We start from the raw sequence: 24177 nt of genomic DNA, 5'->3' as shown, positions 1-24177 counted from the left end.
ATGTGTTGGGATGTGGGATGGGATGTGTTGGGATGTGGGATGGGATGGTCATGTTGAGATGTGCATAGTCCTGTTGGGGTTCTGTCCCATGCTGAGGGGAGTGATGCTGCTGGTGGCCCAGTTGGGTGTGATGGCAGATAGCCAAGCCCTTGTTGTGTGGCCTTGGTGTGCAGCATTGCAGCCGTTGTTGGTGAACATTTATACTTCTGTGATGGGCAGAGTGCTGCTGCAGGGTTGGTAAAGATGGGAGAACACAATGAGATCTTTGAAGCCTCTATGTTGTGTTACATGTTACAGTACTGCACAGCAGCTGGTCTGTGTATTTCTGCGCCATGAAACAGACTGAAATTCATTAAAAATCGCAGTAAGTGGGAATATTGCAGCTCTGATAAAAGCTGTTAAGCGAGTTGATTGGCTTATTCTGCTGCAAGGTAATTAATAATTTAATGTCATTTTAATAACTTCGTGCCATTTTGAATTCCTTGTACAGGTCTGTTCAAGAACTCTGTTTGGAGGATGACAGGAGATGGCTGAAGGAGTACCGTGAAGCCTTTTGCTGTGGTCTGACCGTACAGATCCCAGAACCTATTCCACTTGCAGATACAACGTGTGCTTCTCAAGTAAATGGGCACACTGTGAGCCTGCAGACTTACTCAGGTACTTAATGCTGTTAAGTGATAAACAGAGGGAACTTGAGATTCTTTGTTGGCCAGTAATCAAGGTGGAGATGTCTGTTAAAAGCCTGTTCCCAGTGCTTTGTGCTGGAGAGAACAGGTGTGAAGACACTTTAAAGGTCAGTATCCTGCAAGCCCAAATGCCAGCTCCTGTAGCTGATTCTGTAGCTTTTATTCATTGAAGTAGTCCCATTGCAGATGGCAGGGTGATCTGAGAGCAGCAGCCTGGTGCTTCGGGAGCTGGTGGAATTACTCTGTGAAGGCTATACTGTCAGCCACTGTGCATGAGAAATAAACTCCCTCAATAACTGCAGTGGACAGAGAGGTGTTTTGCCTTTTATTGAGCATAATAATGTGGGATTTATGTTCTTGTCAAGTGTAAGTTGAGAAAACAATTAGGGCAAGTACAGTAATAAAATTTGCTATTCGCCCATATTGGTGTTTTTCTTGTGGTGCAGTTCATTAGGTATTTTGCTGAGCCTATTCCAATATCCATAGGGCCAAGACGACTTTGCCCCCTAGCAGTCAGCAGCAGATTCAAGCATCTACATTTCTTATTGTCCTTTCTGTGAACCAAAAAAAAACCAAACCAACCCAAACCACCTAGGCTAATTGCCTGGAGGCCCAGGCTGTCCTGCTCAACACTGAGCATTTCCTTAGTAAAAATGACCCTGCATGTTCACACCTTTTCTCTGTATTTCCACTCGTTTCCTGAAAATAGCCTTGTCATCAATGGTCCTTTATTCGTTTGTTTATCTCAGGGGACAAAAACCAGGAGATGCTTTTTGTGAGGACAGCTGTGCTACACCTCCATCCTGCTGAGTCTTGGAATTTCCTTTGGACAAACTCCTGTGACAGAAGGTACTGTGTTGTCTTACAGCAATGACTTTGTGTGCCTTGAAAACTCAGATGACTTTCAAAACAGAAACAGTCAGCTTCAGTTGAACGTGATGGTCTTTGAGGTCCCTTCCAATGGAATTGTTTTGTTCTATTCTGTTTGCTGTGGAAGTGTGGTGGAAGGTGAGCAGGGTTACTGCTTTTTAGTTTGTTTTATGGCTACGCGATAGAAGATGGATGTATTTCCACTTCATTGCTATCTAATCTTCCCAGAAGGAGGGCACACAAGTGGCACTGATTCTGCTGTGGTGCTAAAGATTTTAACTGGAATGCTGTGGTGCTAAATTCTGGGTGGAACCGTGCCGCTCAGTTCCCCTTTCTTCTGCTGAGTGTCATATGCAAATAAAACCAAGAGGGGAGTCCCTAACAAACAGCAGCGTGTTTTTTACATGCTAAAAACTTCCTGACATGTGAGAGATGAGCTGTAAGTCTGATAGTTTCAGTGACCTGTGCCACGCTCAGAGCGTGGGTTGGCCTGCTGATCACAGCAGTGCTCCCTGGTAAGTGAACTGTGCCAGTCCTAATTACGCTCTTTGGCCCTTCCCTGATAAAGCTATCAAGCGTCAGACTTTGCTAGGCACGTCACGCTCAAACAATCAGATTTGCATGGTGACGGGGTGTGCGGGTAAGGGCAGCAGCAACCCCGCCGTGTCTTCAGCCTTAAAAATACCGTATGAAGAGCTGAAAGCATCGCTGAGAGCTCGGCCGGAGTGCCGGCTTCCCCCAACGCCGGGCTCCGCTTTGCCATCCGGGAGCCCCGCGGAGGCGGCCAGCAGGGGGCGCCAGCGGGCTGCGCAGCGCCGCCCGGCTCCGAGCTGCACCCCGGCGGGGGGGGGGGGGGGGGGGAGCGCGGCGTGCAGCGGGGCTGTGAGCGGAAAGGAGCGGAGGAAGGTGGGGAGGTGTAGAGAGGAAGAGTTTACCTAAGGCAGGATGTGAAACTGGGCGGGTTTTTGGACTGTGCCAGTGCCATGGGCACCTGGGGAGCTCAGATAGGTGTCCTCTGTTCTGTGCCCAGCTCGCAGGTGTGAGCTGCGGTGTGCCACGCTGAAAGCTCTCAGGTCTGGGCAGTCCCAGAAGCCAATAGCCAAACTTTTCTTTCTGCTCCTTCAGCAGCCGTGCTGTTGGCACCCTGCTGCAGGGCTCTTTCACTGCTCGCCCACCTGCATCCTGGTGCCATCACCCGCTGCCCTGCAGATCTTGTACAGCAGGGCACGAATGCCAATATTGCATCTTCAAAACTCTTATCAGCTGTTCCCACGGCCTCCTGAGACGGAGGTGTCAGGAGCAGAGCACCGCTGCCAGGGTTTGCCTCTGCCTGAGAAGTGCCATGGGAATTGGTGGCTGGGAGCACGAGCCCTGCCTGGGAGCTGACGCCTCACTCGTGAGATTTATTTCACCATCAATATGTACCACTCAGCCTGTTTGAGTGTCCCTGCACGGCGAATTTCACAACCCCTGCGTTAGTTTTTGTTTCAGCTGTTGCTGTAGATACTGTCGCTTCTGTCTCTGCACGGCTGCTTGTTTTTCTCATCTTTCTACAGTCTTACTAAAGAACTGAGGGAGCATGTAAGTTTAGGGTTTCAAAAGGAAGCTGCGGTCTGAGACGTGCGAAGAAATGTCAGCGGTAGAGAGTTATACTTGTGGTTAGAAACAAACTGTTTATTTGTTTTGCTAACAAGAAGCAGGTGTTGCCAGGGCACTTGGAGGGAAAGAGGCAGGAGGGTTGTGCTGCACACAGGGGCTGAAGACCTCCTAGCTAGCATTAACCCCACTTTTATTAAGAGCGTGGAGCAGAATGCAGTGGTGAGAAAATGACTCTGAAGTCTTTGGTTTTACAGCATTCAAGTTAAAATCTTGCAACTTTCTCATTTTGTGTTGTCTGTTTATGGTGAAAGCCTTACTGTCATGGGCAGGGCCCAGCACAGCCATCAAGTCTCCTTCCCCCGAGTCCCTGGAAGTGTTCAAGAAGAGCCACAGGTGGCTACCAGCAGATTTTGATGTGGTGTAGGACTAAAGCATACGGAAAAAGCAGGCAAAAGAAGTGTAGAGTACACACAGAAAAGCTCGGGTATTTAAAGGGTTACTTTCCATCATTTACTACGAACTATTTTAAAATTTACAGCGTGATGAGAATCTACCAGTGCATTAAAAATTCTTCACTGAAAAGCTCATGTTTGTATCATCTCTTGGCTGACACTGGTTGCTAACAGGATGCTGCAGTGTTTGGTCTCTGCTGATGCCGCCTGTATCCAGGAATGTTTGTCTTCATCACTGTTGAACACTTCTTTTATAAATAGGGTCTGGGGTGTGCTGCACTACGCACAGCTGCAAAAGATTCTTGTGCTGTTTAATATCTCATGTACTGTAAGGCTAGTGCTAAGGTTGCAGGAATGAGAGTCCCTGTGCACAAGTGAAACAGTATTTGCAGGTGAAAGGCAGCGGTGAGTGAACTGCTGGCTGTGGGTGTGGGAGACATCATCTGAGGGCAGTGCTGCCCTGAGAGCCTGTCCTGGGACCAGGCCCTGTCCTTGGCAGTGCATTGCAGGGAGAGGGTCAGACGTCTGCCCGTGTGGAGATCAAGAGGAGGCGCCTTGGACTTTAATCCGGGTTATTTACATAGTTTCTGATTTTTATGATTTTTTTTTTTTCCTGAAGTGGGTTCACAGATTTAATTGGCGCCTCACGTGAAAGGTTTAATTTCCTGTGTCGGGGTGTTATTTGTAATTAATGTTACCAGGATGTGGTCAGCCTTTCATTTCGCTTTACATCACCTAGGTAGGATATTTCCTCTCTTTCCTGGTAACTTGACTCACTCATCCCTGAGCCCCAGACCAGGCTGGCAGGTGAGAATATTCCCACTGGGCATCATTTTCAGCATTAATTTGTGCACCCTGCTGCACAGATCTACTTTGGTGCTCCCTTCCTGCTCCTACACACTGAGAGCAATTAGTTTCTCTGAAGTGTGTGAATTAGCTGCTATTCTGCCAGTGAGAAAGCACACAATAAATTGCATCTCTGTATATAAATAGCATTTTGAAATAGAAACACACATTCTGATATTTATTGTTATTGTTTTTACACAGAAACAAATTAACCCTATAAAAATATACCGTTTATGTTCAGTTATTGCTTTACACACACTGTTAGCTGACCAGTTTGGCTCCTTCTTTTGCACAGAAGACGCCGTTGTCCCCAGAAGTACAACATGCAGGTTGGGCTGCAAGGTCTGGTCCTTAAAGAATACAGTCCAAGAAGCACTTCCAAGTGTACAGGTACATTCCTAAGTGCTGCCACTGTCAGATTTCACCAGCAGAGCAGCTTGCAGAATTGGGTCAGAACTACAGGCACATGCATTGGTGACAAAGAAATACTGGCTGGACTTGGTTAGCTGTATCTACCTTTAGAAGAGCCAGCCCTGCTTCCTTCAGGTACACCCCTGATCTTAAACGCATGAAGAAATTCTTGAAAACTCCTGTCTTATTCAAGGCTGTGCAAAATAGATGGAAGAAAAATCGTGGAGGTGCGAAGCTAACGCTGTAGATCTGGGAAGGATATGGGCAGCTTCAATGAAAACTTTTGACAAACCAAAGATTGAACGTGGTTTTGTATTTAAATATTGAGGTGATGTGTTTGGGCCAGGACTTCTGCTAATTGTAAAGGGAGTTTGTTTCCAAGTTCTCTTCTGAGAGCTCTCAATTGTGATGTTGAAAGAAGCCGTGCAGGGCTCTGACTCCTCACCAGCTGGGGCAGGAGAAAAACAGCCCGTGAATGGGAGAGACTCTGCAGACTCTGTCTTTCCAGGTACTGTTTATTTAATGTGTTTTACTCTGGCAGAGCATGGGGACTTGTGCTGAGTCACTGAAGGAGTGAAAATCTTGCAAGGACCAAGTGGTTCCCCTGCAGGTGGACACGGGGGGAGTTTTGCTGTTGCAGAATTGCTGCAGTCAGAGCTTTTGAGCTCACAGAGGTGTGCAGTGCTCCTCTTGGACCCCGAGGCCAGGAGGACTGAAGTATGGCAGGCAGCTCTGTGCAGAGAGTGCATGAGTTTTGCTTCTGGGTCTTTCTGATGATGCATGGGAGGGGTCTGGGTTTTCCTGGAGGCACAAAACCAGCCTGATCCATCCGCCTGGTGAGACCAGCTGACAGCAGTGATCCAGCCCTGCCTCACGTCACCGATAGTGCCGTGGGGCTGCTCCTCTGAGTGGCTGCTACTGATAAGCTGTTGTTGATAAAGCCTGGGGTGTATGAGGGAGGGAGATACAAGTGCAGGCAGCATTTTGGTGACTAATGTGTTGTGGTGAGGGCGAGCTCAAAGCCTGAAGGCATGGGCTATTGCAGGAGGAGGGTGAGGGATGTTTCCCAGCAGTCAGGGAGCCTTGCAGTGTTTGGGAAGGGGCAGAGTGCTCAGATGCTAGCAGGATATGGTCCTCCTGCTCCACATGTGTTGCCAAATGCCAAGTTTCTTGGCATGCACAATGCACAGTTCAGCAAAAGCTGGCTTGTAGCACGCAGCTGCCTTAGTAGAGCAGAGGAGTCCTGCTGTGGGTGCACCCCAACTTCAGCCCAGTCTTTGCTGCTGGATCCTGCCCTGCTCTCCTCTCTGTGCAAACCAAGCAGTCTCTTCCCTTACACCTGCTGCTGGCTTTCTATGAGAATGCAGAGTGCAGCATTTACTGTGCAAGCTCCTGGCTGCCAGTGCTGAGCCATGAATAACAGTGCCCATGAGAATTGAGGTGTCCCCAAAGCACTGCTGTCTGCAGCCAGGATGTGTGCCCAGGGTGTGCTGACACCAACAGAAAAAGCAGGCATGCGAGGGGAAGGTTTTAAGTGACTTTGCTCAAATGTTGTGTCTGGAAGTGGCTGAAACTCAAACTGGCCTCAGCAGTGGATTTGTCCAAGGGACAGTGTCAGAAATGGATCAGAGGTGACTGAAATGTCTGTGTATTCTTCAGGTGGCCTGGGCACCCATCCCTGTGTTACGTAGTCATCAATTTACAGTAACATCACCACAGGAAACCTTCCCCCATTGCACACAATGGGGATAAGCAGGGGCTGTGCTGGGGTCGGGGCACCTGCTCAGTGCCCAGGGCAGAGCTGGAGAGTGCTTTGCTCCAGCAGCAGCATTGCATGGGGAGCAATGAGAACCAAAACCCCTCTCCCTGCTGGGGTTGGTTCCCTGTGCCCAACTCCCACACTCCTTAGACAAACCATGGCTGTAACTCCGCTGGTTATTCCAGGTCTTTGGATCATTCTGCAGCAGATCATCTCCATGTTGGTGAGCTCTCACCTGGAGCGCTGCATCCAGATGTGGAGTCCTCAGCACAGGAGAGACATCAGTGGCCAAATGCAAAGCAGCCTTGCTGTGCAGGTTGTGGTAACTTCACGTGACCTGTGCTAACTTGTTGTGGTGCTCAAAGCAAAGGGCCGTGGTGAGGGGTGCCAGGCTCTGGCACGAGCTCCCAGCAATGCTCACAGTGCCCAAGGGCTGGGCAGCCCGCAGCAAGCAGCCAGCAGCAGCTGAAGGAGCAAAAGCCATTCACAGCATTAGTGAAAGCTTTGACAAAAAGGAAGCAGGGGGAACTATTGTCTTGTTGGCCTTCTTCTCATAATGTCTGCGTGTAATAAGTCTTTTGGTTACGCTTGTGGCTTCTGTGACAAAGCAGTGATTTAGGGGGCTGTCTTTACAGAGGCAGAGCTTCTCACACAGGCCAAAATGCTGGTGAGTAATATTTTACCACAAATTGTCGTAACTGGGGCTTGACAACTGCTGTAGGAAAGAGGGTGGGGGGTTGTATTTGATTTATTGCATGACTTGCTGCAATTTGCAGGGGGGAAAAAAAAACTTTATGCTAGCGTAGGCTATGGGTTTGCACATCTTGCAAATAAAAGTCTGTGTGAGTGCAGTGGGGAGGGAAAAACTCTGTATATCTCTGCCAGGAACCCTGGAGTTTGCCTCGACCCATAGGAGGTACATAAACTTCAGCTGACAACAGGGCTCTTTAATTGAGAGCATCTTTGGATGCCTCCTGCAGCAGCACTGCACTAAAGGGAACCGTTCCCTCTCCAGCCCAGAGTCCCCAGGCCCCTGTGGGTCTGTGCTCACAGAGCTGATGGGCAGCGGGCAGATTTCTGTGCAAAGCATCTCTGGCCAAAGGGAAACACGTGCTCTTGGTGTGGTGTTCCAGTGCAGAGGAGGGGTTCTGCCTTTCGGTGTTACCCACTGGTCACCAAGTAGAAAGTAATTCCTCTGCAAACAGCGCTTTTCTCTTTGTTGCTCTTTTAACAAAGCCAGCAGTTACTTGAAGCTCTCTAAAACTGAACTCTGAGACATCTTCAGGGTGAGCTCTAAGGAGGGAGAAGGATTGCTTTTTGTGCTTGCATCAGTGTGAAAATTCAGGTCATGTTTACTATGGGCAGCTGGAAAACAATGATCTCACATGCTAACAACTAACATCTGAAGGGAATCATTAAAACACTTGTGTTGTTTTGTAAGCACCTACTTCACTTTTTTTTTTTTTCCTCCCCAAACCAGTTTAGCTGTTTTTAAAGGCATTTTTCCCTCTGAGTACCTGATGTTAGCTCATCTAAAGCAAGGCCAACAGGTTGCTGTTCCTTTTAGTTTTCAATGGGGGAAAAAAAGAAAGGGGCTTTCTTTTTAAAGACCTCTATTCCCCCAGATAAGGAACAAGACAGCTTTCTGCTTTAGGATGGACAGACACCTATGGCTGGCGTTTTTTGCCCTCTGCAAGCTGCCCTTGTGTAATTTCCTGTGCTTACATCTGGTTGGCATTGCCCTCGTTGGCGAGATGACTACAGAGCTTATACAATCCCTTCTGAAGGGAGTGTGGAGGCTTGCAGAAGTGAGCTCTTCTCTCCCACGCTGTCCTCCTATTTACTGGTTCAAATTGGATATACAGTTACTGAGCAGAAGTGTTTTTACTCTATTTTATTCTGGTATCAATGCCTTCAGACCAGAATAACAGAGGAGGTCATGGGCCATTAATTTAAACCAGGTGGGAGACGTGTGATAGTGTTACAGCTTTATGTGCTCTTATACCTAAGAGCAGCCTTTGTAAAACTCTTCTGTTGTTCTTTTGTGGAAGTTGTTGCAAATAATGTTTGTTCACTGCTGTAAACGAGCCAGAGTCAGATCTGGAGACTGATGATCTTCCTGGCACTCTGGTATTTGTGCCGTCTGCTCTGCTTGCACATATTATCATCTCTGCTCTAGAACTTTTGCAACTGGAATGAAAGCAAATTGCAATTAGTGTGTATCAGTGGTGTGATGAGTCTTTCAGCAAGTAGTTAATTTGCAAATTGAATATATGCACTCATATTTGAAATGATGCAGCATGGCTGTAGTGCTCTTTGCAGGGGTTGGCGGTTCTGGGAGCTACAGACTAAGCGAGGGAGGACATAATCTCAACTGGTATAAAGAGAAGTGAGGTTTGAGGGGGAGAAAATTGTCACTTAGTGCAACCACCCTGGAGTTTTTTAGCTTGGTTTCTGATACACAAGCCTGGCAAGTAGAAAGCATTCTGCAATTGAGAGAGATGATATAATAATGACATGATTGCCTGCTTCTTGAAGACATGCAGATCACCTCTCTGAGTAGCACCAATTCAATTCCCACTCACACCCAGCAGCAGCAGCAGGAGCGGCTGCTTACAACCAGGCCTGTGCTATAAGGGTTGACAAGAGTACCCTTGAGGTCAGCACTAAGCTACCAGCTTCCAGGCAGCTCATATAGAACGTGGGGTTGCCCAAGCTGCAGGGCAGACACACTGCTTCAGCCCCAGGAACGATGTGCAGCAGCACAGCCCTCCTGGTAGGGGAAGCAGCAGCCGCCCTGGGGGGAGAGGGAGGTTCAAAATGAATTCAAAATGAAAAAAAAAAAAAAAAAAAAAAAAGTTAAAAAAAAAAACCAAACAAGTTTATTGCAAAAACTCAGTGTTTAGAGTATTTCCAGAGACCAGTAGATACATTACAAACAAATCAGTAAATCCTGCTTTGAGCTCGTTGGCACCTGCCGGGCCGGCACAGCCGTGCTGCCCTGCTGGAGCCGGGGCAGAAACGTGCTGTGAGGTCAGTGACAAATGTAGGATTTGAGCTGTATTGGAAATGGTTGTAAAAAAAACAAACAAACAATAATAACAATACAGTAGAACCTCGTAAATCTGCAGAACGGAGAGCTTCCACACACACACACAGAACCTGGAGGCCTTATTCCACTTTCAAGCAGAGTTGTAATAGCAAAGTGCTGTAGTGAGGTCTCGTATTACAAAGACTTCAATAACCTTACAATTATAGGCTACAGAACATTTACCAACATGCTTGAAGTATCATAAATTAACAATAAATAAAAGCACATCGAAACGCGACACATTTGATCATTGACTCACTGACTCACAATGCATGAGTCCTCTGTGAGGGGTCTTCCAGTCCTTGGCGTGAGGTTCTGCTGGGGATGATAAAGTGCTGAGGCACGGAAAGGACACGAGATGCAGCGTGGACGTGACAGCTGCCAGGCAATGGCAATGGGCTGCTGCAGCCAACTGGTTGCACGAGTGCCTGTCTCATTTTTGGACATCTAAGACAGAAAAACAAATCAAGCACCTTCCCAAAGAGGAGTTTAACAGATTGTCCCACATATCTATGGCTGGTAGAACGCACAGACGTGTCAGTGTAGCAGTTAATGCATGATGCCACTTCCACTTAAATGCACAGAAATGCTTTTTTTTTTCCAAAGCATCGAACCGAAGCAGACTTGTTTTATTGATCCCCCTGAGTTGCCTAGAGGCATTAAGATGCATATAGGTGGGGTAAGCAAGCTTGTGTCACCGTGAGCGGGAGCCTCTCCCACTAAGACTACATGAACAGCTACTACTTTGTCTTACACACATTAAGTGCACACGGGCTCCAGTTCGTTTCTCCCTGAAGGCAGCAGCAAAGAAGCCTCTCACCGAGTGTGGGAGGAAGGGGCGCTGCTGGCACCAACCTGCCTTTGCTCAGTGATGTGGCACAGAGCTCTGTGCCCCTAGAGGGGAAATTTTGGGGTACATTCAGACATGGCTGAAGACATGCTGGGCCGGATCTTCCCTGCGCAGCGATCTGATCGTGGCAGCGCAGCCAGATCTGCTGCCAGCAGCTGAGGCCTTACAGAAAGAGATGCTGAATCTGTAGTTTATTATTATTATCCATCGTCATCTTTTAAATAATTGGGCTACCTAAGAGCTACCTATTAAAAACAACTACGCTGTAAAATTAAGTTTCCTAATGATTTCACAAGCGAGCAATACAATATAGGCATTGAAGAGACTAACGTAAAGACAGCTTCCCACGATGCAGAAGATAATTTTTCCTCTCCAGTTATTTAAAATAATGTCCTTTAACTATCAGAATAAATTAATAAATAGTTAAATTATAAACAGAAAACGAATAGAAAATAGTTAAGAAAAAAATCAATCAGGAGAAGAAAAATGACCTTATTGTGATACATGTGCAGTAATAACTGGCCATAAAGACATATGGAACCTCCAATTTCCCAGCATTTGTGACATTCAAGTTAATTAGAAGAATAATTGCAATGTTTTAAGCCGCTATCCAGCCTGGCCTCCTCAAATCTGAAACATCAGTCCATATTCTTCCGCAAGAAAATGCAGTTGGCTACTGGTATTGCATGAAATACTCTTCTCTCGTTAGTGTAATTGGTTTCTGGACTGCACAGGGCTTGCAGCATGGGATGGAGACAGTCAGACTGCTCCGCTGGCTTGAGCTGCATGGGCTGGTTCTGCTCTTCAGTTTTTCACATGGAATCGGTCAAGACTTCAGCTACAGGTGGTACTGGAAAGCAGGAGTGTGCATCACATCTTCATGCTAGGCAGGAGCTGCTCTTTTGTGGCTTTCTATGGAGCTTTCAGTTGGTTTTAAAAAAAGTTTTTTCTAAGAATAAAAAAAAAAAAAAAAGTTGTTGATAGCAACTGTTCTGTTCACATTTAAAATTTCACATTCCCTTCAGAATGTAGTTTTAAAATGTGGAGCAGAGTTGACATTTTCCGTAGTCTTACACCAAGGATGCTTGGTAGAGGAGTGGTTTTTAAGCCACGCTGTCAGAGCCTTTTCCTGAATGATCTGCCTTTCCAATGTCCATGTCTATGAAGTCCTCTGGCGAGTCCTGTGTGCCTTCTACCACGCTTCCCTCTGCGCCCGGTGCCTGCTGGTGGCACATCCCAACCTTGCACGGTCTCACCAAGGACAGAAACACAGCACCCATGACCGTGCCAGCGGCACAGGAGTAGAAGGCTGAGCTGTAGTTTTGTGTTCTGTCCACTATGACACCTACAGAAAATAAGTCAGTTAGCCACAGCCTGCCCCCACGCTCTTGCCCATCCCTCCCATAGCGCTTCTAATCCAGGTACCGCAGCATCATAATTTGCAAGGAAAGGACGCTTAATGACAGAGATGTTACTTTAAGTTAGCAGTAAAAATGTGTTCTGCAAGTCACTGCTAGGCAAGTCAGAGCATTAGTCACTGCAGTCACTCTAGGACTGCAATACTTTAGGCATCTCTGTCTTATGAGAGAGTCTGTCTTTCAGCTGAGTACGGTAAAAACATGGACAGGGCAAGTCGTGTGCTTCTACCATTCAGTACAGCCTGAAGCGATGCTGGCAGTAGGTGCCTGACAGGATCAGGGTTGCACTGCAGTATTTTTCTCTGCTCTGAGGTTCCTCGGTGGAGACTGCCTCATCTGTGGGACTCTGCAGAGCTGCATTGCAGCAGCCTTCTGGCTCTGAGTCTCCTCATGCTAGCTGCAGGTCTTTAGGGCAGTTCTATGATTAGGGCTGGCAGAAAGCTTTCTAGATGAGCCAGCACCAATATCTGTCAAACACACACACAAAAAAACATCCCACAATGAAAGTGTTACCTGCAAGGGGTGGCCCAGCCAACCCAGAGAAGCTCTGAATGAAGACATAGACTCCAGCTGCAGAAGACATTCTTGCAATGCCAACCACGTCGTCTTCTGCCAGCAGCGGGATGTGCGTGCCCGCTACTGTTCCGAGCATGAACCCAAAAAATATGCTACATGTCATCAACCCCCAGAATTCAGAGGCAAAAGGGAAGGCAAACAGTGCTACGGACAGCAGGACGACGCAGATGAGTTCGACGTGGATCTTGCGGATAGGCTCTTTGTTGAGCACCCAGCCAGCTGAAATTCTGCCCAAGACCTCTGCAATCGCCATTGCAGACAGTATGTATGCAGAATGGTCTTTGCTGATGCCAAGGCTGCGGCTCAGGGGAATGACATACAGGGAGGGAGCGAAGAATCCCAGGGTAGCAAACAGGCCAAAGAATGCATAACAGATAAAGCTATAGTCTCTCATCACAGAGAAGTCCAGTAGTTTGGTTTTTGGTTCTGTAGGGGTGCTGTTATTTTCAACAATTATCTGTACATGGTCCTTTGGTTCGTCACTTTTCGGCTCTGCTTTGGTGTTTCCAGGCACATTTTTGGGTGAGGTAGTTATTTCTACTCCTGAGTCAATGGACTCTATTGAGGTGCGTGTTTGCTCATTTTCAAGCATGTACTTTGTCTCTGCAGGCTCTTCTGGAGGCTGCGCCTTCACTGCTGCTTCTTCTTGCTCTCTGATTATCATGGGTCGCAGCAGCGATCCACAGATGACAATGCTCAGCTGCAGTGCCCCAACGAAAAGGAGGCTGTATCTCCAGCCGATCTGCTCCTTCAGATGAGTGTTTACTGAGGAAAGAAAGCAGAAAAAGAGCATCGTTAGAAATCCCTGCAGTTGCACCAAGCAGCTATTTGAGTTTACAGCTAAGGAAGGCTCTGAGCAACCTGACTGAGCTGTAGACGTCCCTGGTCATTGCAGGGGAGTTGGACTAGATGACTTTTAAGGGTCCCTTCCAACTCCAAACACCTTCTGGGTTGTCACTGGGCTGAGGCTATCTTCTGAGGTCCCAGCTAGCCGGGGATGCGCAAGGACAGAGGTGGTGCTATTTTTAGTGAATGAAAGTGAACTCAACATTTGAGTTTCCTCTTACAGCTGACCCCACCCTGAAACCAGCTACTAGAGGAAGCCTGTTAGCCTCGCTCTAAGGTGCATGTAACTGCTTAATTGCAAGCCTTCATCTGCAATCAGCTAAGCTTTGTGATGGGTATTAGCTGGAAGCAAGCATGCACATCAGAAACCTGTCAGAAGTAGGGGGGGGAAATGACTTCTGAAGCTGTGACACACTGGTGGGGAGCAGGTGGTGATGGGGACGTGTCACTCTCCTGTGCTTAGGACTGCTCCTAAAGGTTAGTGGGCTTGTGATTCGTACTGCCTTATGTTTTAAATAGCTGAAGTTTCTCGGTCTTATTTTTAGCCTGCGAGATCTATATAAGGAAGCAGCAGGTTGTGTATCAGTGTAGCATGTCCTGTTCTGCCTGGTGATGCTGGGTGAGCTCAGCCCTTTTCCCAGCCCTTGCCAGCACCTGGCTGTGCCTCTTCCCCTCTCCCTGCTGTGGCCTGACAGCTGCGAGCTCCCCGCTGTGTCCCCTGTGCTGGGGACGTGGGTATCCTGCAGCACAGCTCCTTGGGACAGGAAAGGGTGTCAGACATGGTTCTCAGCTCTGCAGGATTACTTGCAACCCTGCCTGCAGGACATGAGTACATGAGAACCACCCATGGGCTGCAGCAGCTCATGGGGAGGCCAGCATGCACCGTTTTGTTAGGAGAAAGATCAGAGTAGTGCTGTGATTTAGGCATGCATGAATTGGTGGTGTTCTGGCACTGTACCTGGTGCAAAGAGGAAGACAGCAAAACATTCCCCTGTAGATGCCACTGCTGTGACCAGCGAACGTCTTTTGTCAAAATACTGTGATAAAATGGTGACAGTCGGGAGGAAAGAGAGGCAGTACCCGAGGCCTGTGAATAAATGCCAAAAATTGCCATAACAACAAGTAAGGGAGGGGGAAACACCGATGCGAGAACACGTTAAGTCAGCTTTCCCCATGGCGAGATTACACAGTATCATTTCGGCCAACTCAGCAAGTCACCCTGGAAAAAAAAATCATTGGGGAAACCAGAATGTTATTTTTTTTAAATTGGAAGAGAGAAAAATAACAAAAGCAAAACCCAAGAAAAAACAAAACGCCTAAAACCCCAAACCTGTTCCCAAACAGCCAGCAGCGTCACTTGGAGGACCCCATCTGCTCAAGGACTCAGCCTGTAGCAATCGCTCCCGTAAGCGAGGCAAGCTCACTGACAGCAGATGTGAGCAGGACACCCAGGCCAGATGGGAACAAGGGAAAAATAACAGGGAGAAAAAGGAGAAGAGAGAACGTGATCCCACGAAGGGCGTTCCTCTGAGCCCAGCAGTCACAGCTCCTGCCCGAGCGTGGCAGCGTTCCCCAGCACAGCTCGCTGGAAGCAGCGGGAGCAAGCCAAGCGTATGGCAGATCTGAGAAGAGGGGAACTCACCAGAAATGATGCCGATGGTGATGTACATGTGAACGACACTGTGGGCAAAGGAGGCTGTGATCATGCCCGTGCTGACCAGCACCCCTCCAGCCATCACGACGAAGCGGTGACCAAAGCGGTTGCTGAGCACCGTCGACAGAGGAGCTGGATGGGAAGAGAGCTGCAGTCAGCACAGATCAGCAACAACACAACCAGCAGCTCCACCACCAGCCACCTCCTGCAGGTACCCCCATCCCCTCCATGTGACACCTCCCCATCCGCTCGCATAGCGGAGCATTGCTCCTGCAGCAGCACGCAGCTCGTGGCACTGGGATAAGAACCAGCATGGGTGGAGAGCCTGGAACAAACCAGCAGGAGCAAATGGGTTTTGGTGAAACTCAGGTTATATTTTGATCTTTTTCCACCACTGAGTCAGGTTTTGGTGTTCTGTTGTCAGTTTCGTCTCCTTTGAGAGCTGAGCAGCTGGGCCAAGGGCCACGTCCTTGTACCACGCAGGAGCTGTAGCTCAGGGAGACCAGGGGGCTGGGACAGCCATTTGGTTGTGTCTCAGAAAACAGCCACAAAGCCTGGAGGCTGCAATTTAACATGGAGCCATTGGGACACAAGTCCCTGATCTCTGGCCTCCACGTGCTGAGTCAGCAGCAGAACTGTACCTTCTGGCTCTTGCCCTTTACTCTTACCTGTGAAGGTCTGCACAAACACACAGATGGATATTATCCACGATATCCTGCTGTTGGTTTCATCAAAGCTTTCCATCAGGTCGTTGAAGAAAACTCCAAATGATTTTATAACGCCATATGTAAGAGCTTCCACAAAGAAGAAAGCCACAGCAATTGCCCAGCCCCATCCTCCGTCAGGCACTTTAGTATAAACATTTGGAGTGGTGCACGGCATTTTTACAGCTTTGACAGTCATTTTTGATCTGGAAAAGAGGAGAGAACAAGCCATGCATCAGCTCAATATGATTTTTGCTTACCAAGGCACGGCTGAGCAGCTGGCCGGGGCTGCTAGGCAGTCCCCGTGCTGCTGAGGAATTAAATCCAGGAGTTGGGCTGAAGTCCCTCCCCCGACAGTCCCAGAGGGGCCATTTCTACCCGCGCCCTTTGAACCAAGGACCAGAAACTCTCCGCTCAGCACCGGGTTGAGCCGTTCCCATCAGCAAAACCCAGCGATCAGCTGCGTTCCAGCACAGCGGGATGGATGCAGTTCGTGAAAGATCCACCGCGGCACCCAGAGGGCTGCCGGGGCTGCACGGCTTCCCGACGGCGCCCGACCTCCCCATCCGCAGCCCTTCGCTGGGCAGTGACGGCCCGCGGCCGCCCGCACCTCGGGGTGCCTCTCGTTCCCCGCAGCGTCGATCAATGACACCGGCACACCGCAGCAAGCCGCTGCTCCTTAAAGCCCTCAAACGTCACGTCGAGCGGCTGTCGGCATTCGGCAACTCCTCGGGAGCACAGCTGTACCCCAAAAGCACCGCTGCGGTGCTTTTCAGCACGGCCAGCCCGGCGGCCCAGGCTCAGCTCTGCATCGCAACACCTGCGCTGCCCGTAGGGACGCGGTCCCGGTGCCGCCTGCAGCCGTCACCCAAGAGGGGCCACCGGTGCACGGCACCCCCCCCCCCACCCCCCAGGCATTTCCCTCCTCCATTTTACGCTCGGTTGAACCCTGGGCGGCTCCGGCAGCGCTTCCCCATCCCACCGGGGAACTTCTCACCTGGCAGCGAGGCACCCAGCCGTGACAGTGGGTGCCCCGTGGGACCCCCCCCATCCTCCCCCCCCCCAGCACCCACCGCCACACTGCGGCACCGCCAGGTGGGTCACGGCCGGTGTAGGAGGGGGGTAGATTTGCCACCAGCATCCTTCCGAGTTAGAAGGGATAGGGGAAAAAAGGTAGGTGGGGGGGGGCGCGATGGGGGGGAAAAAACACGACCACCGCCGTGCGGTGCCCAAAGTTTGTGGGAAGTGCCGCGATCCCTCCCGATGGGCCGGCGCTGGATGCCTGTGTCATGGCACGAGGATGGGAAGGAAGCACGCTATTAAAGCAAAGGAAAAAAAAAAAAAAAAAAAAAAAACCCACAAAAAAAAAAAAAGAAAAAAAACGCAACCGTAACGTGCATAAGGTGCGTTTAAAAATTAAAAGAAATTAAGGTGAACCGTGAAGGGGAATTAAAAAAAAAAGAAAAAAATTAAAGATGCCGGAGCAGAGGGACGCAGCGTGCCCCCCCTTCCCTGCATCACTTTCCGAACATTTCAGACCTGGTTTCTGCAGCGCCGGGGCCGCCGGCTAAAAATAAAGGGATGCGGAAAAGGAGGAAAGGAGGAGGGAGAGGGGGGGTGGGGGGAAAGGAAGAAAAATATGGATATATCTATATTAAAAAATATATAATAATAATTTTAAAAAGCCAACCGAGCCCCCCTCTCCCCGAGCCCGGGAGCCACTCACCGGGCGGCGCTGGGTGCTGCGGCGGGGCGAGGAGCGGGGCTACGAGCTGCCCATGCCGGCAGACCCTCGGCGGGGCGGCGACAGGAGGTGCCGAGGTGCCCCGCTGCCCGGCGGCCGCTCGCTGCTCCCGCTGCCCGCGGCGGCGGCTGCTCTGCGCTCGCTCCCAGCCCCTTATATACCGGCTGGAGCCGGTCTCCGCCGGCGGCTCCGCAGCGCCATGTGCGCGCCGGGCCCGGCTCGCCCCAGCGGCGGCGCCGGTACCGCGTGTGCCGCGGAGGGGCGGTGCTGGGAGCGCGCCTCGATGGGGGGGTGCGGAGGGGTGGGGGGAGAGTTGTACGGCCGGGCGGCCCAGCACCTGCTGGCGGAGGACTGTCCCCAGCCCGGCTAATAGCGGCTCCCTGACCCTCGTGCTGCGGGTTCTCCAGCCTTGAGGCTGTTTATGGGCGGCCCCCGACCCTGCTGCTGGGTCTGCAGCCTTGCTTGCCGTCGGGTCCGTAGCCCTGGTACGTGGGGTTCTGCAGCCCTGCTGCTGCGGGGTGGTCCCGGCTCTGGGAGTGGAGGATTCTTGTCTCTCTTTTTTGGGGGTGTCCCAGCCCTGCTGCTGGGTTTCCAGCCCAGTTACTGTGGGGATCCTCAGCCTTGCTGCTGGGGGTTCCCAGCCTTGGTACTGGGAGAGACACCAGCCCAGTTGGGTCCATAGTTCTGGTACTGGAGGGTCTGTGACCCTCTTACTGGAGGGGTCCCTGGCCCTATTGCAGGGAAGGTCTGGAGCCCAGGTGCTGGGCAATGCCCAGCCTTGTTACTCTGGGATCTCCAGCTCTATTACTGGGGGGTCCCTGAGTCGCTTACCAGGAGATCCCCAGCCCTGCTGCTGGATCTGCAGCCATGCTACTAGGAGTCTCCACACCTGGTGCTGGAGGGTCCCTGACCAGGAGAGTCTCCAGCCAATTGCTAATTGGGGCTGGGGTGGTGTGTCCCAGCCGTGGTACTGGGTCATCTCTGGTCCGGTTACTGGGGACTCAGCACAAAATGTGATAAAAAGGGTAGAGGGGAGCAGGCAGTGCCTTTGGGGAGCAGTGTTAAGCATTACCAGGAGAAGGTCTGGGTTTACTCCGTCACTTCTGCCCGCTGGGGACTTGCAGAACCTGGCGCTAGGTTTGCACTAGGAAGCTAAATGTCCCTTTGTTTGCAGAGTGGTGGGATCGTAGTGTTCTAGAATGGCTGGGGCTGGAAGGGTCCTTCAGGCAGTAGTGCTGCAGTGCCCAGCTCACCATGCCAGATGTGCCAGGCACAGATGGACTCTGCCCACACTGCGGGGGTGATTTCGGGGCCTCACACCCTTAGGGCTCAGTCCCTCTCCCTGCAGAGAGGGACTTTTACCCATAGATAACAGTGGAGCACACCATACCCCTGCCCCGTGCTCCTTCCTGCACTGTGCTGGGTGCACTTTGCTGGGACAGCGTGTAACCTGTTGATTCTGGTTTATACAGCTGGAAAAATAACCCAAATGAAACTGCTCTTTCAGTTCCCAACCTCTCAGTAAACCCCAGTGCTTTAGGTTGGGCTGGAGTCCCTTTGCTTTTTTTTCTGGTTTTTTTTTTTTTTTTTTTTTTTTTTTTTTTAAACAGTGAAGATTGCAGAGGTTGGGCAACAAACTTCTGGGAGGTTGGGTAAAGAAGATACAAGTTCCACCTGGTAACTTAGACACAAGCCCACAGATTTCTTGCAGCAGCACCAACCCATTGGCCACTCACTGATGCTCCTGTGCTGGCAGGGCAGCTTGGCGCTGAGCCTGCTGTCCCAGCTGTGCCATGCCCTGCGGTGCATGGTGAGCACCTCTCACGTTTCTGTTACACAGCCTCACCTTGGCGTTGCCCTCCTCAAGCTGTAATTCAGCCCAGCAGTGACAGCGTGAGCGCTTACGGGACAACAAAACAGGTTGTGCCTCCAAGGGAGAAATAAGAATGCAGATATCTTTGGCATGAAAACAAACAAAGGCGTTTGCTCCTTGGTGTTTCTTGTCAGTAGGTTGCATCTGTCCTTTGGCTTTGCCTTCTCGTTCCTTTCCCTGCTGCTTCCCAAGGATTCGGGGAGTGATTTGAGGTCTGGAGATGGAGCTCTGCAGAATGCCATGAAAAGCAAAGCCTGACCATGGGCACAACACAGGGGGCGGCTGCTGGGAAGCAGCGGTTCACCCAGCACTGTGCTGCCCATGTGGGGCAGGGACCTGGAGCTCAGTTATTCAGCTCGGGTCTGTCCAGCACTGCTGTGTGTGTGTAATGCTTTTCCTCAAAGACCAAACGGTGAGATGAGTGGAAAACATTCTCCGGTCTCAGGATCTGGCAGAAATCCTAGTTAAGTCTGCCGAAGTATGTTTTTGTCAGTGCTGCTTATTCTGCGAGGGGAGCTTGTATAAACTATTCCAGTCGGAAACCTTTTCCTGGAATGGAGTTCTGACAGCTCAGAACACTGTCAGGACAAGCGTTACCAGGAATGGGCTCTGCTCGCTCTGCGGAGGCTGAATGGGGCGGTGAAAACGCTCGCACACAAAGCACTGCCTGCCCTTTGCTGTGTTCAAATATGAAAATAAAACACCTGCATGTGGTAAGGTGGAAACAAAACAACCTTTCCCCTTACCAGGCTGTGTCCATCCCAGCAGCCGCATGGCCCCTTGCAGCAGCAGAGCTGCTGTTTGGGTTTCTGCTGTCCTTCTGCATCCCCACGTGCCGTGGCGCCGGGGCACAGCAGCAGAGCACTCTGAGCACCACAGCTGTCACCTGGCTCCACGGGCCTGAAAATGTGAAGGAATGTGAAAAACGTGAAAGTCATCGTGCTGGCCCCGAGACTGCAAACTTCTGGTTAATGTGTAATAAATACATGGTGGATCCTCTGGCTGGGGCTCTGTTGCAGGCAGCTGGGAGCTGGCGGTGGCATCCCTGGGCTCAGCCCCAGAAGCATCTTTTCCTATTCTGCCTTTCCCAGCAGTGTCCTGCAGAGGCTGTGAGGCTTTTCTGAACTGGTTTGTCTGGTTCCACCTTATCCCCCTCTCTTGCTATCTGGCGTGCAAAGGCACACTTTCACTTTGTTATGCAGCACCCATCTGACAGCCAGCTGAGCTGCCCCATGTCACAGCGAGCCGCACAGTGCTGGCAGTGCAGCACCCTGAACCTCAGTGCGGGCTGTCTGGCGAGTGGAGGAGGTCTCAATTCCTGCAGGTAATGCTGGAGGTCAGAGCTGCCCATGGGGACGGTTCCTCTGGCACAAGGGAGGGAAGCGCGTGCCGCGTCGTCACGTCCCACTTTTCCATTTGTCTTTCTTAAACATCTTTTGGAAACGGCTTCTAAAATCGGAGCTCAGATTCCCTGTCTGACAGCAGCGTATAAATTTTGGCCCGGCTGACTTCCCCCTGTAAATTAGAGAGAATAGAATGTCCTTTGAAAACGCTCGTGATTGTTTTTCTTAGCTGTGTTACGCTGGTGTACCTCCCCAAAGCAAACAGGAGCCCCTGCCAAGTTCGGGGTGACTCTGCTATCTGGATGCTCTGAAGGCGTAGGTGTGCCTGCCGTCTGCTGTGACGTGTCGCCCCTGCCAGGCAGTGTGCCAGGAGAGCCCTGCAGCCCTCGTCCTAGCGAGCAGCTTCTGAGACACTGGATTTTTACATTTGCCCCCCTTGCCTTTTCAGCAGATAGCACGGGGGTTTGATTTGCGCCTTTGCAGCTCAGACAAGGATGGGGTTTGGAGGGCTGTGGGGAGCGGTGCGGGGCAATCCTCAGCACAGGGGGCTGGCTTCTATGGCATGGCTTCCTGGCAAAGCTGCATCCGTCTATGATCAGCACGTCCCCATGGGGGGCTCAGCTTTGTCCCTTTTGGTCCCCCTGAATCGACTGCAGTGGGCGCTGAGGTGTTGGTGGCACTCCCCGTCCCCCTGACCAACAGCATGCTGGCAGCCCTGGCACATCACTCCTGTCCCCAGCCCTTCTGTGCTAAAGCAGCACACTGATGTGGTTTCCCCTGCCATTTCTGGATGGCAGCCCTTTCACCTGCAGGTGGCCTTGCTCCGGTCGCTGTGAGGGGTGGTGGTCCCTGGAAAGGGCTTTGTGCCCACATGGGGAGCAAATCTTTCTAAAACCATTCAGTGCTGGTAGGGAGGAATTGCAAGCACAGCTCCATGTCTCTCTTCTGTTTAGACAGTGCGTGTGAAATCTTACATAGGTTTCTAGATAGATATATTCACCTGGGTCAGTAGTGAAAAGGAGAGCATTGGAGCCTTAACTTGGTCCTCTCCAGCCAGAGAGCTGCAACGGGGCTGAGGTCCTCCCCACGCCCAGGTGAATTGATGCTTTCAAGCCCTTTTCCTCCCCAAAATCCCAGGGGCTTCTCAAAGAGATTGCAGGCGTTTTCTGGTTGTTCTGCAGCTGGGTGTGCAGGGCTGAGCTGTGGCTCAGGGTGCGCGATGGCCCTGTGACACTGCACCCATGGCTCATCCTGCTCTGCTGCATGCTGCTCAGCTCACGGAGAGCTGCAGGGCTCTGCTGGGAGCTGGTGAGTTAAAGCTCCGGGCCATGAATTATGAATTGAGTTCTGTCCCTAATGCTGTGATGAAAACCCTGATTCTGCCCATCTGAGCGACAGCCCTAAGCTTTTAAGTCACGCACAGCGAAACCTGCAAATAAATTGTTCTGCCAGCTACGAAACTCTTGGCCTACAGATGGGGCTCATCGTATTCCCTCTCTTGCTTCCTTCTGTCATGTTGTCCTCGTTTGTTTGTGACCGTCCCCTCCCTCCTCTCCCTCACACTTTATCTCTGTGACTCTTGTCCTGCTTGGCTGCACGTCCCCATGTGCTCAGGATGCTGGGTTTCACAGCTGTTGGTTTTTGGATTGTCTGCTCTTGTTGCCTCTTTGCCACTTGGAGACAAATCCTGCCCTAAGCAGCCATCCCAGCTTACAATTTTCAAGTGCTGCACTTATTTCTCTACGCCTAGAAATGCCAGGGCATTATTGCATTTTTGGTTTGTCTGGATTGCTGCATGATTTCAACCCTGTGCACCAGGCGGCAGGGCAGCAAGAAATGCAACATCAAAGGCAAAGCCTCAACGCTGGATGAGCCATTCCCTGCAGGCTGTGTCCGTGGAGGGGCTGATTGGGTTAGGGTTAATTAGGTTTAGGATTGGGGTTAGGGAGCTTCTGCGGGTCCTGATGGCTGCTTGTGTCTCTTGCACAGGAGTTCCTGCAGCGGTGGCCACCTGAGGAGGCAAAGGATTGCTGATAGCTGCCAGCAGAGCCTCGGTGATTCTTACCCACGTGGGACACTTCAGAGAACTGGGAACAAGGCCTGCTGCCAAACTTGTGCTTGAAACCCTACACAGGAAGAACCATTTGTCAGATGTCACCCCAACAGGAGCTGCTGAATTCAAGTGCGCTTCTGGAGGAAAAAATAACAATTTAGATATTTACCAGGAAGGAAAGAAAGTTAAAAGTAGAGTGACAGTGACTTCAAAGAGGGTGTCTGACTTGGAAGAATAACACTTTTGCTGGTGCTGGTTTTAGGAGTACCAGCTGTGCCTGTGTTTGAAGGATGGAGCAGGTGTTTCAGCCAGGTCAGTAGCCGAGGTTGTGAAGTGGTGCCTGGCACACAGCCTGGCCTTGGAGGAGCATTTTGGAGAGAGCATCACCCCGTTAGCACCATGGGAGCTCCAGCCCCAGGGTCTGTGCTGCTGCTCGCTGTGCTGATGGGGCTCTGTGCTCCCCCAGTGGCACAGGGGAAGCCAAACTTCATCATCATTCTGGCAGACGATCTGGGCTGGGGGGACCTGGGGGCCAACTGGGCCGAGACGAAAGAGACCCCACATTTGGATGAGTTGGCTGCTGAAGGGACAAGGTAACAGTGCATCCCCACCCTGGGCCTTTCTGAGCATCCCTGATACCTCTGTCTTGCTTCAGCCCCTTGTTCCTGGGGCTCAGAGGGCTGTGTGTGGGCCGGGAGGGATGAGGCAGACTCACACTGAGCACATTTTGCAAGCTGAGGTTTATTTTCCATTCATTTTCCAGGTTTGTGGATTTCCACTCGGCTGCCTCCACCTGCTCACCATCCCGCGCCTCTCTGCTCACGGGGCGCCTCGGCCTGCGCAATGGGGTGACCCACAACTTTGCCATCAGCTCGCTGGGCGGCCTGCCCCTCAATGAGACCACGCTGGCTGAGGTGCTGCGGGCAGCAGGGTACAGCACAGCAGCTATAGGTAACACCCACCAGCCACACTGTGGCTGAGATGAAGGTGCCCAAAAAGAACATGCCACGGGTATGTAGGGCAAGTGCCGGCAGCTAAAGGATCGGGTGGGAGAGATTTTGCACTTTCCCCACTCTTTCTGCAGTCCCTAATTTTCATATTCGTATTCAAACACAGCCTGAAGTTTGGGCCTGCCCCAGGTTTCCTTGGAATCTGAAGTTGCTTAACCTTTCAATGGGAACGCTGAGTTTTCCTGAGAAAACATGAGTGTGCAGAGCAACGCTGCCCTCGCACGCCCCGGCTGGGTGTGATGCTGAGTGTGATGCCCCAGGGGCTGGCAGTGCAGGTTGGGATGCTCTGTGCTGCTGGGCCATGGTGCTGGGCACCCTCCTGTGCACACAATGTGCTGCGACCCGTCTGAAAGTGCATCAGGTGGTGATGAGTCCTCTGCACGTGGAGCTGC

The 24177-nt window shown here is 51.0% G+C and overlaps 2 protein-coding genes across 10 annotated transcripts in view; one reads left to right on the top strand and one right to left on the bottom strand.

The window, feature by feature from the left end:
- Positions 1–24177, top strand: part of ARSG (arylsulfatase G) — a 39472-nt gene that overhangs the window by 431 nt on the left and 14864 nt on the right. For 4 of the 5 annotated variants that reach the window (XM_042865210.1, XM_042865215.1, XM_042865211.1 and 1 more), the window contains exons 2-5: positions 491–657; positions 1436–1535; positions 22712–23368; positions 23539–23726. In XM_042865210.1, coding sequence (XP_042721144.1) covers positions 23175–23368; positions 23539–23726 — 382 coding nt within the window. In that variant the 5' untranslated portion in view covers positions 491–657; positions 1436–1535; positions 22712–23174. Of the gene's footprint in view, positions 1–490; positions 658–1435; positions 1536–16835; positions 16858–22711; positions 23369–23538; positions 23727–24177 lie in introns of those variants that run through there. The other variant, XM_042865216.1, reaches the window with a different exon arrangement.
- Positions 9486–17591, bottom strand: SLC16A6 (solute carrier family 16 member 6). Of its 5 annotated transcripts, none has more exons than XM_042865209.1 (6): positions 17489–17591; positions 15727–15968; positions 15047–15190; positions 14363–14491; positions 12496–13323; positions 9486–11909 (listed from the first exon to the last, which is right to left on the bottom strand). In XM_042865209.1, exons 2-6 carry the CDS (start codon positions 15959–15961, stop codon positions 11668–11670), a joined length of 1578 nt encoding a protein of 525 aa, XP_042721143.1. In that variant the 5' UTR covers positions 15962–15968; positions 17489–17591; the 3' UTR covers positions 9486–11667. The 5 variants fall into 5 exon arrangements, with proteins under 5 accessions (XP_042721143.1, XP_042721141.1, XP_042721140.1 ...); XM_042865207.1 differs by lacking the exon at positions 17489–17591 and adding an exon at positions 16373–16613; XM_042865206.1 differs by lacking the exon at positions 17489–17591 and having other exon boundaries at positions 9486–11513; positions 11639–11909; positions 15727–16337.

This window comes from Lagopus leucura, unplaced genomic scaffold (genome assembly GCF_019238085.1).
Source record: "Lagopus leucura isolate 7727_CA_CO unplaced genomic scaffold, USGS_WTPT01 Super-Scaffold_797, whole genome shotgun sequence".
In the NCBI taxonomy this organism is placed as follows: Eukaryota; Metazoa; Chordata; class Aves; order Galliformes; family Phasianidae; genus Lagopus; species Lagopus leucura.
Note: the sequence above shows the minus strand (reverse complement) of the source record. Positions and strands in the feature narration are given on the sequence as shown.

Bases quoted from the DNA above. Each gene is read 5' to 3' on its own strand.
- SLC16A6 (XM_042865205.1), bottom strand. From the start codon at position 15,994: ATGGCTTGTTCTCTCCTCTTTTCCAGATCAAAAATGACTGTCAAAGCT. The intron at 15,191-15,726 runs GTAAGAGTAAAG...CTTCCCATCCAG, and splicing joins GTTTGTGCAGACCTTCACAG to CTCCTCTGTCGACGGTGCTC. The intron at 13,324-14,362 runs GTACAGTGCCAG...TTCTTTCCTCAG, and splicing joins TGTCTTCCTCTTTGCACCAG to TAAACACTCATCTGAAGGAG.